We start from the raw sequence: 17556 nt of genomic DNA, 5'->3' as shown, positions 1-17556 counted from the left end.
CAATTGCACAGATTGCCCGCTACCGGGCCGCGTCCTCCGGCGCCGCCACAGCTGCAAGGATACCAAGCGCAAGGATATCAAGCGCTCGACTCCAGGGAATTTACCTGCCATCGCTGCGGAGGCGCCGGTCACCTAGCCCGCGAGTGCCCTACAGGTCGGCGAAGTGGCCCGCCCCGCTGCTACCGGTGCAACGGAATCGGACATTTCCGCTCCCAGTGCTCTGGAAACGGGAGAGGGTAGGTGCTTCTCCGGCGAGCACCTGCGCGACTGCGCCGCGGGTAGCGGCCTTGGCCGGCAGCAAAGAGCCTCTTCTGGAAGTGCGGATCGGGCAGACTACATTCCAGGCCTTGCTGGACACAGGCTCAAGTGTGAGCTTGCTGGGAGCGCCGGCAACGAGGGCGGCAGAGGAAGCGGGCGCCAAACTCAGGACACAGGAACGAGCACTCCGCCTGGCAACAGGTTGGTCGCAGTCCACTACTTCCCTAAAATGCAAGATAGTGTGGACCACTGGCCACCGCAACCAGCGCTTCCTGTGTGTGCCAGATCTGTGCCGGGACATTGTACTTGGCAGAGACTTTTTGACTGCGACAGGCATATCGCTACATGTAGCGCTGGGCGGCTGGACTGTTGGAACCGACCCACAGTGTATCGTGCCATTCGCGAAGCGCAGCAAGGATCCGGCAACGGCAATGGTGATGGAGGAAGACGACGAGTCTTATTATCTACACAACCTCTTTGAAGAAGTACTTGCGGTTCCGAGCGCAAGGATTGCAAATGAGCCACCACCAACCGTGAAAAAGATGCTCGAGGACTTCTGCCATTTGTTTACTGCAAGGCCTGGATGTACCACCCTCGCTCAGCACTGCATTGACACTGGGGATAGCGCACCGGTGAGGTGTAAACTGCGTCCAGTAAATGCCAAAAAGCAAAAGATCATTGATGGGTGTGTCCATGACCTCCTAGAGCAGGGCCTTATAAGACATAGCACTAGCCCCTGGACCAGCGCTCTTGTGCTCGTTGCCAAGAAGTCTGGAGGTTACCGACTTGCAGTGGACTACCGGCCACTGAACGCTCGCACCAAGATACCTGCCTACCCGATGCCTCGAACAGACTGGCTGCTGGCGCAATTGGGCCGCGCGAAGTGGTTCTCAAGCTTTGATCTCTCCCAGGGATTTTTCCAGATTCCTGTGTCGGACGCTGACATAGCAAAAACAGCCTTCATCTGCCATCAAGGTACATTCGAGTTCACAAGGATGCCCTTCGGGGTGGCAGGCGGCCCGGCAACTTTCCAGACCTTGATGGACCGAGTGCTTCAGGGAATCAATCATCACTTTGCTATGGCGTTCCTGGATGATGTTCTCGTCTACTCAGAGACACTTGAGAGTCACGCTGAACATGTGAGGGAAGTGCTTCAGCGCATTGACAGGGCTGGCCTTACGATTAACCCAGGCAAAATACAGGTTTGTCGTCAGTCGCTTAAGTTCTTGGGCCACATCATCTCTCCTGGGCAGTGCAGACCGGATGAAGAGAAAGTGCGCGCAGTGCTGCACTACCCAAGAACTGGCACAGTAAAACAGTTGCAGGCCTTCCTGGGACTTGCTGGTTATTACCGCAGTTTCATACCACACTTCTCACTGACAGCGCGTCCACTCACGGCCCTTTTGAAGAAAAATGAGCCATGGCGGTGGGAAGAGCACCAAGAGCAGGCTTTCACTGCACTCAAGCAGTCCTTGGCCGGGGACGTGGTTATAAGCCTCCCAGACCTGAATCGACCCTTTGTCGTTGAGACGGATGCAAGCGGCATTGGCATTGCGGCGGTGCTACTGCAGGCCAACTCTGAGGGACTGCAGCCTGTTTCCTTCATTAGCAGGGTCCTCACAGAGGCTGAAAGCCATTATACGGTCCAGGAGTGGGAATGCCTTGCAGTGGTGTGGGCAGTCGACAAATTCAGGCCATATCTTGAATTTACAGAGTTCGAGGTGCATTGTGATCATTCATCCCTATCCTGGATGTTTAGCACCGACCAAGCTTCACCTAGGGTCAAGCGTTGGGTTCTCCGGCTGCAGGGCTTCAATTGTCGAATCAAGCACAGGCGAGGACTGGCAAATATACCTGCAGATGCCTTGAGTAGAGCACCCCTCCAGTGTGAAGACCACCCAAGTGACGGCCTACATGAACGATTGTTTCCTATCGCTGCACCAGAACCTGAAGGAAAAATTACATTGGAACAAGTTGCAGCTGCCTTGGAGGAGGATACAACTCTCTTGAGTGACACAGTACAGCTCGTAAAAGAGCAGGCTCGCGATGGCCATCTCTCAAAACTGAAAACTGTTGTCCAGGGGGCCAGGCTCCCAAGTTCAGACCCGGATCACCGCCTTTTTCACGATCTGGCAGAAACTACAGAGCTGGAGCGGAGTGGACTGCTTGTTCAGCAAAGAGGCAACAAAAAGGTACCATGGCTACCATCCCACCTCAGGCACCTTGCGTTGAAAATGGCGCACGACCACCCCACTGCAGCCCACGCCGGATTTTTCAAAACATTGAGGCGTGTTGCGGCACGGTTTGTCTAGCTGGGTATGCGAGCAGACATATCCAAGTATGTGCGGGGCTGTGGTGTATGTCAGCGCACAAAAGCTCGGCGCAGGAGGCCTGAGGGCCTGATGAACAGCCAGTGGGCAACAGCACCCATGGAGGAGCTTAGCGTAGACATCATAGGGCCCTTGCCATCTACACCCCGGGGACATAAATACTTGCTGGTGGTGATCGACAAGTTCACGAAATTCCCAGAACTGTTCCCTCTCTGAGCAGCCACCAGTGGAAAAATATTGCAGTGCATGGTGGAAATCTTCTGCCACCATGGCACACCTTTGTCCATCACCAGTGACAATGGCAAGCCCTTTGTTAGCACACTATGGCGAAATCTTTTAAAGCGCTGGGGGATTAAAGATCGGCATACAGTCCCATACCGACCGGCTGGCCAAATGGTTGAGCGTCACAATGGCACAATTAAGCAGTGCTTGCGGGCATACTGCACTAACCACAAAGATTGGGACCAACATATACCAGAGATTGGCCTCGCCATGCGTACTGCAGAGAGTGTTGTCACGGGATATACTCCGTCATTGCTTTGTTATGGCCGCGAGTTGCGTACTCCATGGGAACCCAAGGGTGACAAAGAGGACACAGAGCCCCCGGAAGCAGCGCACCATGCCCTGGCTGCTGAACTCCGGCAGTGCCTTGGAGAAGCCCTCGGATATGCTCAGAAGCACCAAGCAGCTGCTTGGCGAACCCAGAAGTCAAGCTATGACCGTCATCGGCAGCCAACAACCATCAAGGAGGGTGATCTTGTGCTATTGGATACTCACACCTTGAGTGATGCGGCCAAAGGCGTTTCGGCCAAATTGGCACCACGGCGAGATGGACCTTACCGTGTGGTCAAGCGGGTGGGAGACAATGACTTCGTTCTGAGTGATCCTGCCACGGGACATCACCGAACTATCGCCCACGCCGATCAGTTGGCCCTCTACCACGAACCAGTGCTTTTCTCCTCCGACCTGGCTTCACGATTCGAGGGGGGGGGGGAGAGCTGTGAGGAGTGAGTGCCGGCATGTGGGTCGCGGATCTCGGAGGCCAGCGTGTATCGCGGGTCTCGGAGGCCAGGTGGAGAGCTGTGGTTTCGGAAGCAAGAACCAGAGGGCGCGCGCGGCAAGGGAGCCGGCGGGAGCCAGGGGACTGAGGGGGACGAGCGTCAGAGGGTGGAGAACGATGTGGTGTGGTGTGGATGGTGTAAATAAAGGGCTGTGAACTTGTACTACGTGCGAGTCCGTCGTCGAACGTGACACCTTAATGAAATCTTCCGACATACTGAACGGAGTGCTGCGCCCCTGCAGGTGACACTTCTCCTAAAGGCGCTCCTGGATCACTTTCCGCACACAGAGACAGGTAGGCCTAGCGGCCTTGGGCACCTGGCTGGCAGCGCTAGCGCTGTGAAACCGTGTGACGAGGTGAATGTGTGATGTGTTGAGGCCGGCCTTCTGTCCCTTAAACTCATTTTCCACGCCACACCGCTGTCATGTGGTAAAGCCAGCTTACTAAAGCCCAGCAGTAGCCCTTGCTTGGTTTGCTTCGCTGCCAAAGCCTAGGCATAACAGAACTGTTTTAATTTTAATGAGATTATTCTGTCTATAGTACATATATACAGGGTGTCCCCGCTAACTTGGACCGAGATTAAAAAAACACCTAAGCGTTCTTCGGAAATGAAATCGCGTGGATGTTACTAGGGTTTATCTAAAGTTACAGTACCATTTTTTTCACTCGTCCCACTTGCATAATTAGTTGGGATAAATTAATTAACTTTATAGCTTGAAAAGTTCAGCCGCCAATATGAAAGTTGTGGAGCTCCACAAATATTGTCCAACCCAGGCACTTCCAACGAGATAGACTTAGCGCAGGCGTTTTTATTCGGGAAAAAACGAAAGCCCGTGGAGTTTAAAAATACTGCGTGACAGCGCGCTTCGAGCACCCAAATGTGCCGCAATTACAACGCCCTCATCAGCGTCCTCTATTTATTTATTGAACTCTTGTTTTTCGCACCTCCGTTTTTTATGTGAGGTAGCGCATCGTGAAGCAACATTACTGTGTCGTCTGTGGCTCACCGTTGCCTTCACAAATTAGTATGCTTTCTGGATCACGATGGCCGACAGCCCTTGTGTAAACTGTGTCTGCGAAGAGACAATCACTCATCTCTTGTGCGAGTGCCCTGTCTTAGTGAACGAAAGACGTAAGCTGCATTGTGCTCTGGACCGCTTTGATCCTCGCCCTTTCACAGAGGCCAAGATCCTCGGTCCGTGGCCACAACAGTCGACTGCCAACAAGACTTACAAGGCATTGTTTTTTTTTGTTTTTTTTGAGAGAGAGAGACTGCCCTGATTGACAGATTGTGACTGTTTCCCGTTCCTTCTCTCTTTCCTCTTTAGTTTCCCTCATTCCCTTCCCCAGTGCAGGGTAGCCAACCGGAAACCTTTCTGGTTAACATCCCTGCCTTTCCCCTCTCTCTGTATCTATCTATCTATCTCTCGTTTTAGTGCGTGCCCATAGGACACTCATAACTTATATTGAAAGTGAATCCTGCAAAACCTCGCTACCTAAACGTGGCCATCGGAGAAACCAGTTAAGAACCGCACATCTACTGTGTTGGCTCACCCAGTGCGGAGTGTCTCATTTGGCCTGCGACTGCTGCTGGATCTCAATCTTCTCCACCGTCATGTCGGGGTTCATCATGGTGGCCTCCTGGATGGCCTGCGCCAGCGCTCGGTCATGGTCGATGGGGTCACCGTCACTCTGGATGGTGATCTTCTGCTCCACACGGGTCTCGACCACTCCATCGCGCTCCATCTTGTACTGCAAAAGAAGCAGCGAGCACCATGAAGACGTCTTGCAGGTCCAGTCCAAAGCTATAGATTTCAACCCCACATTCCAAAACACATTCTTGGGCAGAAAGAAAAGAACGTTAACCTCTGATCAACTTATCCATCCAGTCACCCCCGAAGAAGGGGCCAAACCGTAAATGGCGGAATTTTTAATGTTCCACAGAGACAAATAGGCTAAGAGGGATTCCGCAGTGGAGGGTTCCGGATTGATTTGGATCACCTGGGGTTCTGTACATACGCCAACATCACACAGCACATGGGTGTTTTTGCATTTCACCACCACCAAAATATGGCTGCTGCAGTTGGTATCGAACCTGTCAACCTGGGATGGAGTTTCCCCCCATTGGTAGCCAGCTAATATGCATGGAAAAAGTGCAGACCAAGGAAAAACCGCATGAAAGAAATCTGCAACCACATCGTGCCAGTTCCTCCTTCCTATAAAGAAGTCATAGTTCAAGGAGTTCCTTCCTTTGTGTAATAAGTAGTGGATGTTAACACAAGACTGGTGGTAGTACGACCAAAAATTGTTCACACTGAGAAGCGTGCCCTGTCCTAGCGACCTGCCTCATTGAAACATTATGGGGCTCTATTAATGCCTTTGCAAAGATGACTTTACTACGCAAGGGGTCTGTAGTGGCAGGATATTCTAGTCATCACCATAAAGTTCGCCTTGTACAATGTACTAATCAGCCTTTCACCCCCTCTTCTATACAGTAGAACCCCGCTGTTACGTTCCTCACTGCTGCGTTTTCCCGGCTGTTATGTCGTTTTCTTCAGGTCCCGGCATAGCTTCCATAGGATCCAATGTATTGGGAACCCCGCTGTTACGTCGCAGCCGAGGAAACGATCCCGCATGATACGTCGCAACCGGGCTCCCCGAACCCGCCCGGGCAATGCGCGCCAACCGGCATTTTGATTTTTGACAAGTCTTGGCCAGGCTTGGCTACGGAACTGGCTGCAAGAAGCCGCACGCAAGTTGGAGAGGCCGCCACTAGATCGCTATCTGCCTCGCGAATGCCGAATGCCGCGATCTTTATCGTGGGAGGTGGTGAGGAGGAGGCGCGCGGCTGCGGTCGCTTATCTGTTTTTCTCAGCCAGCGTCCGCAGTTGTTGCGATGCGCGTCTTTTCTTTTCTTTCACTGTTTCTTTTTATCTTTTAACTCTCCTCTATCTGCAAGTGACAGCGGTGGTGGCTCGGCTGGAGCCAGTCGGCAGGCCCGTGCAATTTCCTTTTCATCCTTCTCTCAGTCGCAACAACATCTTTATCGTGCTTTGATGGCGTGATAGCGTTGCGTAAGCGGAAGGCGCTTCCCGTTGAGGAAAAGCTGGATGTACTAAACGCAGTCGACAGGCAGTCAGGGCAGTCGACAGGCAGTCAGGACGGCCTACGCGGAGCAGCGCGGCGAGCAGCCTACGAACATTTCAGTGCTTGACGCTGTGCACAACGTCGCTTCAGCGTGGACTGCAGTGAGCGCGTGAACTGCACAGCACTACTGGCCGCGCCGCAAAGCGACGCTGACAGCAATGCGGCCTTTGCTATTGAGAAGCGCGTTGTTCTTTCCAGCGAGCGAAAGAAACTGCAATCCACCGTTCTCGATTTTTTAAAGTCCTAGGGTCAATTTGCGGAAATAAATTGTTTCAAGTCAAAGCTGCACTGTTTTCATTAATTTTCGGTGCTTTCCTCACTGTTGCGTTTTCCCGGCTGTTACGTTTTTTTTTCCCGGTCCGGTGAAAAACGTATGAACGGGGTTCTACTGTACAAGGTTTGGTTTATGGGGGTTTAGCGTCCCAAAGCAACTCAGGCTATATGGGACACCGTAGTGGAGGGCTCCGGAAATTTCGACCATTTGGGGTTCTTTATCATGCACTGGCATCGCACAGTACACGGGCCACTAGAATTTCGCCTCCATTGAAATGCGACCTAGCGGCCGGGATCGAACCCACATCTTTCGGGTCAGCAGCCGAGCGCCATAACCACTGATCCACTGCGGTGGCACCTTCTATGCAAGGGTGCAATCCCAATCCTGGCTCACCCTTCAACCCACAATACCACACCCAGTTTCACACCGTGAGAGTTGTGACACTGTTCTTGAAGCATGAAATGTTCTTGATGTCACGTACACGTATACTCCTGCTTAAAGCCTGGCACTCAGGCTGGCAGTGTTCTTCTCAATAAAATAAATAAATAAACTCGCACAATCTGCACACTTCCTCATGCACCAATTTCTTTGTCTGTACATTCACTGCGTGATTTACAAGCAAAATATATACCGTAAAAACCTGCGCATAATACGAGGTTTTTTTCCCATAATTAGCGTCCTAAATTTCCGCCTCGTACTATTTGCGGATCCGAACAAAAATTTTCGAAGTTGCTCGAAGTTTTGATTTCGTTTTTGCGGCGTGGCTACGGCTTGACTTTGCTATTGGCGCGTGGCTACGGCTTGGCTTCGTTACTCTCGACAAACGATGTCACGACGTCGTTTCTTTGTTGATCCGTTGGGTGCGCAGGGGGGTCGCGGTGTGCCGTGCGCCTGTTGACAACGCACATGCTCCGACGTTCTCGGCGCGTGGGCGAGAGCCGGTTGTGGTCGGATACGTCAGATCGGCGACGGTACGCCAGGCGCAGTTCGGGAGCTCTACAGTCCAGCCGCTCCGACACGAGGCAGCGCATGCGCAGAACGTTCTTCGTTCGAAAACCAGCTGGGAGAGGAGGCGAGTGGCGAAGGGGGTAGAGGGGAGGAGTGGCGTGGGAGGCGCGCGCGGTGCATTCTGGGTGGGCGGCTTCGGCGCGGCCCGCGCGAAATGCAGCCGGCTGCATTCCGCGCCGGGCGCCGTCAGACCGCACCAGAAGCCACCGAACACGCTGGCGATCGGGCGCCGCTGGAGTATAGAGGGTCGCGTTCCGCCGACGTGATGTCGCCATGCCGCGCGTGCGCGCTATATCGGAGTATAACCGAGCCTTAAATGTCTTCTATGAGCCGTATTAGTCGTATTATACGCGAGTGAAACTTTTTTTTCCCATTTCGCGTCTCTAAAACTTAGCCTCGTATTATATTCGGGTTTGTATTATACGCCGGTTTTTACGGTACATCATGAGTACAAGCCAGAAGGGGAACAAAGCGTGACGAACAAAACAACCTACCGTGACAGTCTCGACGGTGCGCGTCTTGCTGGAGATGGTCTGTGAGCTGACCACCTCGCCCTCCTGCTCGACGATGTCGTGTGGCGGCACCGCGCTGGTGGTCACCGTGGTAGCCGCAAAGTGGGCGCCCGCGGGGCCCGGCCCCTCCGCCACCTGGTAGGCCACTTTGCGCGTCTCGGTCGACACCACGGGCACACTGGTCGTGCTGCTCGTCTGCAGGGCCACGCTGGCCGCCGGGTCATACTTGAGGGCCTCCGTCTTCACAATGGCCCTCTGCACACACCACGGAGGAGCGGAAAGAAATTGTTTGCACACGGTTCAAGTTTTGCGAAGCAATGCTTGTGACCTCTTTGAGGAGTGAGCAACTGTGTTGCTATTTTGTTTTTTGGGTAGAATGAAGCTTCCTTTCTGTGCTCAGGACAGCATAATATAGTTATGAACAAGCCTATGGTCTGTGGCAAAAGAACAGAGTTCAACGTGAAGCCCACATCTGGTACCGAGGTGTCTGGCAAGCGGTGAAATGACCTCCACCAGCTAGCAAACCTCCCGATGTGTTTCGTGAAAGCGAAATAAACTGGAGAAAGAGCGTGATTTGATTGATTTATTAGGGTTTAATGTCCCAAAGTGACTCAGGCTATGAGGAACGCCGTAGTGGAGGGCTCCGGGAATTTCGACCACCAGTGGTTCTTTAACGTGCACTGACATCGCACAGTACACGGGCCTCTAGAATTTCGCCTCCATTGTAATTCAGCCGCCGCGGCCGGGATTGAACCCGTGACCTTCGGGCCAGCAGTCGAGCGCCGTAACCACTGAGCCACCGCGGCGGGGTTGGAGAAAGAGAGTGTGTGTGCATGTATGCGTGCGTCCATACAAGTGAGTGAGGATCATGAGAGGAAACTCCGTGAAATGAGAAGCGCCAAGTGCAACATAACGAATTCAAATCAACAAATACTGTCATTCCCTCACGCTACGAAACTAATAACCGGCAAATACCAAAACAAGCCTTTTGTGCATATGAGCACGAGACCAGCACTGCCTGAACGGTTTCACCTTGAGCCTCGTGTGCTACAATCAGTTCAAAACCCCCATGAACACAATGAACAGGGAACTTACGTGCTCATCATGTTTTGCCATGATGTAAGACGCCTGACGTAACTTTCGCTTTTGTTCCTAGAAATTGCTACTGCCTTTATCTGTCAGAAAGTCACATTGTGTAATCATTTCGAGAAATAAGCTGAAAAGTATGCAAAGGTGTATGCTTGGCCACATAGCCACCTGTGCTCAGCAGAAATCACGAAATCCTTAGGGTAGTCTTTTCACCAAATGGGTTTTGCAAGTAGTTAAGGTTACTCCTAGCCTGTCAGCAAGTAACCTCTTCAATAACCATTGGGCATGTGTGTCCAGGAAGGTGAGCTCCCATGTTTTACCCAGGCTACCTGTTCGGGAGAGGTGGCCTTCCGAGACTCCACGAGGGTCTTGGACTGCAATGGAGATGTGGCGCCCCCAGGTGCTCTGATGCCAGACTTCTCCGCACCACGGCCCTCACTGGCCCACGAAGGTTGCGGCTGGTGCTGGCTGGGCAGGCTTGGAATGCGAGACTTGGTATCCTGAGAGAAAGAAGGATACTCCAGTTGTTCCCGACATTGCACATAGGGGTGTGCACAAATATTGAAATCTTCAACTGCGAACACGAAGAAAAAATGCCTTTGAATATGAAATATCTGTTCAGTAAGAAAAAAATTCAGGGGGCACTTTGACGATCTGAAGTGTGCGAGGCGAAAGCCTTTCGACGTAACTTTGGCTGCATGGCCGTAGGTACACACGAGGCAGCTATAGGGCGACTAGTCATGACCCATGACTAACTAGTCATGACTGGTTATTGACTAACTAGTCCTGACTGTTTAATGACTAACTAGTCAGGACTGGTTAAAGGTGCACTGAAGAGGAATCTGAACTCGTCTTTTTGCCGCGGGAACTCAATCTACACGTTCCGAGCATTCTTAGAAACTTCGACTTATTGTCCTGTGTGGCCGATTTCCCTAATTAAATCGAACTAATGCCCGGCTCCCGCCTTTATTTTTTGAATTCTCCCTGTACGGTGGGCGGAGTCGACCAACGCGTGGAGTGCCTTTCAGCCAGCTCCGTGGAGGCTTTGCTTTCGCTTTATTTTGTTTTTTAGGTTTCCGTGAATAAATAGTTTCATTTGCAGATAATATAGCCGCAAAATAAGCCCGCAGAAATAAAAACACGCATGGACTGTTTGCTTCTACGGATTACTACGTATTACTCCGCCGATGGCAGAGCGGCAAGCCGTCACAGGACTGGGTGAAAGGCATGCCCTTGACAAAAGCGTTGGTGGGGGTGGCTGCCTGTACGGGGCAATACGCAAGTAACGTGGGTGTGTTCTTTTGGTGTTTTTCCTCTATTTTTTTGCGGTCCAGATACAGTAGAACCCCACTGTTACTTTCCTCACTGCTGCGTTTTCCCGGCTGTTACGTCGTTTTCTTCGGGTCCCGGCATAGCTTCCATAGGATCCAATGTATTGGGAACCCCGCTGTTACGTCGTAGCCGAGGAAACGATCCCGCATGATACGTCGCAACCGGGCTCCCCGAACCCGCCCGGGCAATGCGCGCCAACCGGCATTTTGATTTTTGACGAATCTTGGCCAGGCTTGGCTACGGAACTGGCTGCAAGAAGCCGCACGCGAGTTGGAGAGGCCGCCACTAGATCGCTATCTGCCTCGCGAATGCCGAATGCCGCGATCTTTATCGTGGGAGGTGGTGACGAGGAGGCGCGGCTGCGGTCGCTTATCTGTTTTTCTCAGCCAGCAAAGCGGACGCAGTTGTTGCGACGCGCGTCTTTTCTTTTTTTCCACTCTTTTTTTTTTATCTTTTAACTCTCCTCTATCTGCAAGTGACAGCGGTGGTGGCTCGGCTGGAGCCAGTCGGCAGGCCCGTGCAATTTCCTTTTCATCCTTCTCTCAGTCGCAACAACATCTTTATCGTGCTTTGATGGCGTGATAGCGTTGCGTAAGCGGAAGGCGCTTCCCGTTGAGGAAAAGCTGGATGTACTAAACGCTGGATGTACTGGATGTCAGGACGGCCTACGCGGAGCAGCGCGGCGAGCAGCCTACGAACATTTCAGTGCTTGACGATGTGCACAACGTCGCTTCAGCGTGGACTGCAGTGAGCGCGTGAACTGCACAGCACTACTGGCCGCGCCGCAAAGCGACGCTGACAGCAATGCGGCCTTTGCTATTGAGAAGCGCGTTGTTCTTTCCAGCGAGCGAAAGAAACTGCAATCCACCGTTCTCGATTTTTTAAAGTCCTAGGGTCAATTTGCGGAAATAAATTGTTTCAAGTCAAAGCTGCACTGTTTTCATTAATTTTCGGTGCTTTCCTCACTGTTGCGTTTTCCCGGCTGTTACGTTTTTTTTCCCGGTCCGGTGAAAAACGTATGAACGGGGTTCTACTGTATATGGTAACCGACTATAACGATCCCATTTTCCGATTTTCTGAATGAGGTAATAAGTGGATTGCAGCATATGTGGAAGAGCCCACCTGTGGCATTTCACACAAGGTCGAAGCCTATCAGCGTCCAAACATATCCGGTTCATGCGACACATGACCGAGAAGAAGAAAACGAAGAGGGTGCCTTTGCATAGATTTTCCTTACTTTAAACTTGATCTTCGAACAATCTGCTTGAATATTGTGGTTTCGCCAAGCTCAGATTTACGAAAGTTGGTGCGGTATTCAACCACTGCCAAACATTCAGATGTTTTCGAACGTTTGAAGATTATCAGTACCTCGAATCGGATAAAACCAAATAACGGGCAGTACTGCCGAGTCAATGCCACGTCGTTTGCCCAGCAGGACCGACCTTGTGCTGGGTGTCCTTGCCAGGCGGTGGCGAGCGGCTCGCTGCCAGAGAAGGCACGACGCCCACCACCTTGGGGCGGGTGGCGCCATCCTTCTTGGTAGGGATCCGCGACGGCCTCGGTCGCTCCTCTCGGTACTCGTCCAGGCTGCTCTCCGACGACTCGGACGAGGGTGAGTCCAGGCCCTTGCCCGCAGTGGCAGTCGTCGTGGTGGTTGTCGTGGTGGTGGCTGCGGTGGTGGTGGGTGCAGCACCAGCTGTGGCACCGGCTGGTGCGGCAGTGGGGCTGCGCCCGGAAGCCTCGTTCCACCCGGGTGTTCCAGCCAGCCGGGTGGGCGAGTAAGTGAAGGCGAGACCCGTAGCCTGGCGGACGCCTTCACCGCTCCCGGGCCTCGCGGTCGGTGATGTGGCCGCCCCGCTGGGGGAGACATCCACCGGAGGAGGGCTGTAGCTGAAGCCACCACCGCGCGTCGGGCTGTAGGGGCGCTTGGCATCGTCAGTTGGAGATACCTGCAACGAGTCGGGTGACAGCAATGACAATCTGATAATGAACTCTGCAGTAAACTCGCAAAACCCAAGTCGCAGAAATTTGTTGGCATTGACCCCTTCACCGCAAATGCCACAGCCTCATTTGTGCTACTGTAATGCGCCTGGCAAAGGAGTTCTAATGTTCCATCATCTCTGGCACAGAGAGAGCAGCCACTTGCACAGAGTATACATCACTTTGTTGAAGATCATTTTTTGTCTCAGGTTGACCTACTGGCCTGTTGCTGGTCAAATTCCAGTAGAGGGGAGGTACAGTCGGGGACAAGTCTCCGGACCACGTCTTCCTCAAACGAAGCTTATAGCTCTACTATCAGACAGCGGCTAGAGACCGCACTAGTGGAGTTCAAAAAACAAAAATTTAACTTTTACCTCCACAAGTGTGGTCTCCAGCCGCTGACTAATAGCAGAGCTATCGGCTTCGTTAGAGGAACACGTGGTCCAGAGACTTTTGTCCCCAACTGTACTTCGTAACATACCGCTCTGTGCAATACACGTAAGCCATGGAAACATGCCTGGGTCATCCGCAATGCAAAAATGTTGCTAGCATTCACAACACTGAACACACACTTTTGAAACACAACGTCCTTGCCCTCTTTGTCAACTGTACACTAGGCGACGTGACATTTAGAAATGTCATTGTCTCTGTTTCAGCAACACAACTGGCTACTACTGCTGCTTCTTTGTCAATGTCAAAGTAGCCTAGTGGGAACTTAAGCATGCTGCTACTATTGCTACTCAACACTAAGCAAGGTACTTCTTGTACTTCCACTAGCTTCAGAAAGACAACCAGCCAGTTGGTGGGCAAAATACTGCAAAACATGCATTTTACAGGGAAGGCTTGGCAAAATATAAATAGTTGCACCAAGCCACTGATGCAAGCTGGACAAGTTACGTATAGAGACGATATCCCAACTAAACTTTACCGCATAACAATGCCTATAAATGGCACTGCATTCCATTAACTTTTTCCTTATCCCGCCAAATAAGCATCATTAGCCCACTAATGATGACTTTGCGCTCCAATTTTGGAACCTTCCACATTACTTACGACAATGTTGCATGTCTAGCTTGTCAAAAAACCAAAATTTAGCGTCCGCCGCAGTTTGATTTTTTTTTTTCTGCCAGGCGGCATTTTTGCAACGCGCTGCAAAGACGCGAAGATGCGGTACGGTGCTCACTGCCCACTAACGACGACTTCGTCACTCGGCGTAGGAGTCTTCCGAGCTGCTTACAGGCACGATTGCATCTAGCTTATAATTAGGCAAACAAAATTATGTTTCTTTTTTTCCAGCAAGGCAGCATTTTTAAAATGCACTCGCGCTAGCATCAAATTTACTTAGCAGCCTCCACATGCGCGATGCGCGCTTTAAAATGCCGCAAATCTCGGGACTTGGATTTGCCAGTGATTGATTTTATCGATGATCCGAGCAGCAGCAAGTCCGAAGATACTGCCTTTTTGTCAGGATTCAGTTCTGACATCGGCGACGACGGAAACCAGCCTAGGACACAGGCAGCCCCTATCAGGTGCCCAACTATAGCATTTCCAGTTATTATTTTGTAGCAAGAATACTATTCAAGATAAAAGTTAGAATTTTTTTCTTCGCAGATAGTGACTAATAGAATACCAAAAATTTCGTATATGTCAGAAATTTTAAAAGCAGTACTTTTTGCAGAAACCAAAAGTACTGAAATCTTCAAAAAATGGCAATTTTCCTCAAGGTAATGTACCAACTCCGCTTGCTGAAACCGCAAGCCTTTACCACCGACTGCCCTCACCTGGTATGTGTACTCCTTGGTGTAAGGGCCCGACTGCCTCGCCGCTGTGAAGCCCGTAGCTCGACCTGCTGGCCGCGGGGTGCTCGTGTCCGCCGGCCCCACTGCGTCCTCCTGCATCGCGTCCCCGCCCGACTTAGCTCCCGCCGTGCCCTTGCCCGTGGTGGGCGGCCAAAACTGTGCCGCCGCCACGCCGCCCGTCCCCTTGCGGTAGCCGCCCCCCTCGGGCAGCGTCTGCTCCGCGAGCGGCACCAACTTCTCGCGCGACCGCGACAGCTCCAGCCGCGTGACGTCCTGGTCGCGGATGCTCTTCTCGGTGAAGCCACCCTCGAGACGGGTCTCGGACTTGGTGGGTCGCAGCTGGCGCTCCTCCTTCAGGCTCGCCAGCGAGGAGGACGCCGCCCCACCAGCCTTGGGGATGCGGTCGTCGGTGACGTAGACCTCGCGCACCAGGCCTGTGCCGGGCTCTTCGAGGCAGATCACCCGCACGCCGTCCTCACCTTCGCCACCGGACAGACTCTTCTTGACAGTCGGCTCCTCCTTGGGAGATGCAGTTACGGACTTCTTGGTGACCTCCGCGATTACCGTGGGCTCGGCACCATGCGGGGTCTTGCCTTCGGCAGCCTTTGACACTGCCGACTGGGCGGCCTTGGAGGTCGGCGGCTCGGTGCTCTTGGCCGAGGCCGCTAGCTGCGCGCCCTTCTTTGCGAGCTCAACGCCGCTGGCAGGCCGAGCTTCCTTGGAAGCCTGCTCCGCGGCGGAGCCGGCAGCGCAGTGCAGGGATCAGAATGCCGTCGGGGCAGCCATGCAGACAGCACGGTGTGACGTTAGGGACAGGAAGGCGTGCGTGTGGAGAGAGGGGGGTGGGAGAGAGAGAGAGAGAGAAATACGAAGGAATGTTAGTGGGCACACGGGACGTGCATGCAAGGCGTGCCCACGCTGCATTCGCAAATGCCGCGAGCTACCGTGCTCGTCAAAAGCTTTACGCGCGGGTGCTCTTGCCAGACTTGGCCCAGCAGGAAAGATCAAGCAACAGGAACTGATTGGGCTTGTAGAGACTAAGGCAGACCCACTTAATCATCCCGGCAAATTACACTACGTGAAACCTGCACTTGCTAGACACTCCGTTTTATCTCGAAGTCGAACCACGAGGCTGTGCTATAAATGCGCGCTAAAGGGACGAGGGAAGAGAGGGTGGTGCTCATCTGCACACAATACTGCATCCGTAAGTGACGTGAAGATGTCCTGCAGTGAACAATGCCTGACACTGACCGCGCTTAGCAGTTGCAAGAATTACCAATTCAATCACCTGAACGTGATCCAATATCAGTGAACAAAATACGCAAACAAAAACTAAACTGGCAAACAGACTATGCACCATAGCACTAGGCAGCATATTGCTGTATGCTACAATTTCTACAAGATGATAGAAGTGCTGAATTAAGAAATTATTCACATGCAAAAAGTGCAAAGTTAATGTCTTACAGCACTTACTGCTGCGCTTGAAAATGCAGTAAGCATTTGAACAAAGTTAGCGAAATTTCTGAAACAGAGCAAGGAGTAGCGTGCCTTGTCAGTAACACCATCTTGCCAGGTCACCGTATAACCTACAATTCACTCCCAAGAAAACAAAAACGAAAAGCTAACCAACGATTGTGACATAGGTGTCTTATTAAGTAAAAGTAAAGCTCGATATTGTACAAGTTAGACTAGTGAGTTTTTATTAGGAAGCATGAAGCAGCAAGGCAGCACTCACAGCTATCGCATAAAAGAATTTAGGAAGAATGATATGCGCGCACTGATCGAAAATGAGTCAAAAGTCAAAAACAACACCGAGAACGCTTGGCTGCCCATACATCACAGCTTGGTCTTTCCGCTTTACTAAACAGGCGCCGCCGCGGTGGCTCAGTGGCTATGGTGCTCGGCTGCTGACCCGAAAGACGCGGGTTCGATCCCGGCCGCGGCGGCTGGAATTTCTTTGGAGGAGAAATTCTAGAGGCCCGTGTGCTGTGCGATGTCAGTGCACGTTAAAGAACCCCAGGTGGTCGAAATTTCCGGAGCCCTCCACTACGGCGTCCCTCATAGCCTCAGTCGCTTTGGGACGTTAAACCCCATAAACTAACTAACTAACTAAACAGGCAGCCATAAAAAATACACTCCCACACTGTACGTTGACAGTGCTTCAAGCATTTTTTTTTTTCACCTTAGCACCGAGATTAGTACTTCATTCCCTACAAAACTTTACCTTGAAGAGATTCCAAGATTGATACTTTGCATGACCCATCAGATCATGAAGCTACACGTTGCTAAAACCAACCATCCAAAGATTTAGCCCTGGGCACATCACGTGAAGAATGGCTTCAGCTCAGTGCTTCAAGCTTTTTCTTGCTACCCCTGCATCATCTCCTTCAGTCTCCCCATCGAAATGTTTTACGGGTCTCGCTAAGCACACTGCAAATGGCATTTTTTTCCCAGTATGTCAAGAGACAGCCAAGCAAGGATGCTACTATGAAACTATTTCGTTGCAAAAGCAAGACGTCAGTGAGTGAAAGGCGTAGCCCTGACACAGGGCATTATTTCTACAATGTGCTCTCATTTTTCCTGGCATGCACCGTGCAGTCTCGTTTCGCATGCAACAAAAATGACCAATCAGCGAAAGCTCTAGTGGCAGACACATCCAAAACAGGGCTGAGTTTGTGTCACAGCAAGAGGCAGCTTTCAGAGGTCAAGGTCAAGAGGTCAAGGAAGTCGAAGGTCGATTAGAGTGTGAACATGGTGAGAGCTCCAT

The 17556-nt window shown here is 52.0% G+C and overlaps 1 protein-coding gene across 2 annotated transcripts in view; it reads right to left on the bottom strand.

Annotated features, from left to right (window-relative positions):
- Positions 1-17556, bottom strand: part of cora (erythrocyte membrane protein band 4.1 like coracle) — a 50748-nt gene that overhangs the window by 4308 nt on the left and 28884 nt on the right. The window contains exons 13-17 of one of the 2 annotated variants that reach the window (XM_089552681.1): positions 14772-15515; positions 12453-12959; positions 10008-10178; positions 8572-8844; positions 5203-5400 (exon numbers count right to left, since the gene is read on the bottom strand). In XM_089552681.1, coding sequence (XP_089408807.1) covers positions 5218-5400; positions 8572-8844; positions 10008-10178; positions 12453-12959; positions 14772-15515 — 1878 coding nt within the window. In that variant the 3' untranslated portion in view covers positions 5203-5217. The remainder of the gene's footprint in view (positions 1-5202; positions 5401-8571; positions 8845-10007; positions 10179-12452; positions 12960-14771; positions 15516-17556) is intronic. The other variant, XM_089552682.1, reaches the window with a different exon arrangement.

Source organism: Amblyomma mixtum, chromosome 7, assembly GCF_055824585.1.
Source record: "Amblyomma mixtum isolate Tamu chromosome 7, ASM5582458v1, whole genome shotgun sequence".
In the NCBI taxonomy this organism is placed as follows: Eukaryota; Metazoa; Arthropoda; class Arachnida; order Ixodida; family Ixodidae; genus Amblyomma; species Amblyomma mixtum.
Note: the sequence above shows the minus strand (reverse complement) of the source record. Positions and strands in the feature narration are given on the sequence as shown.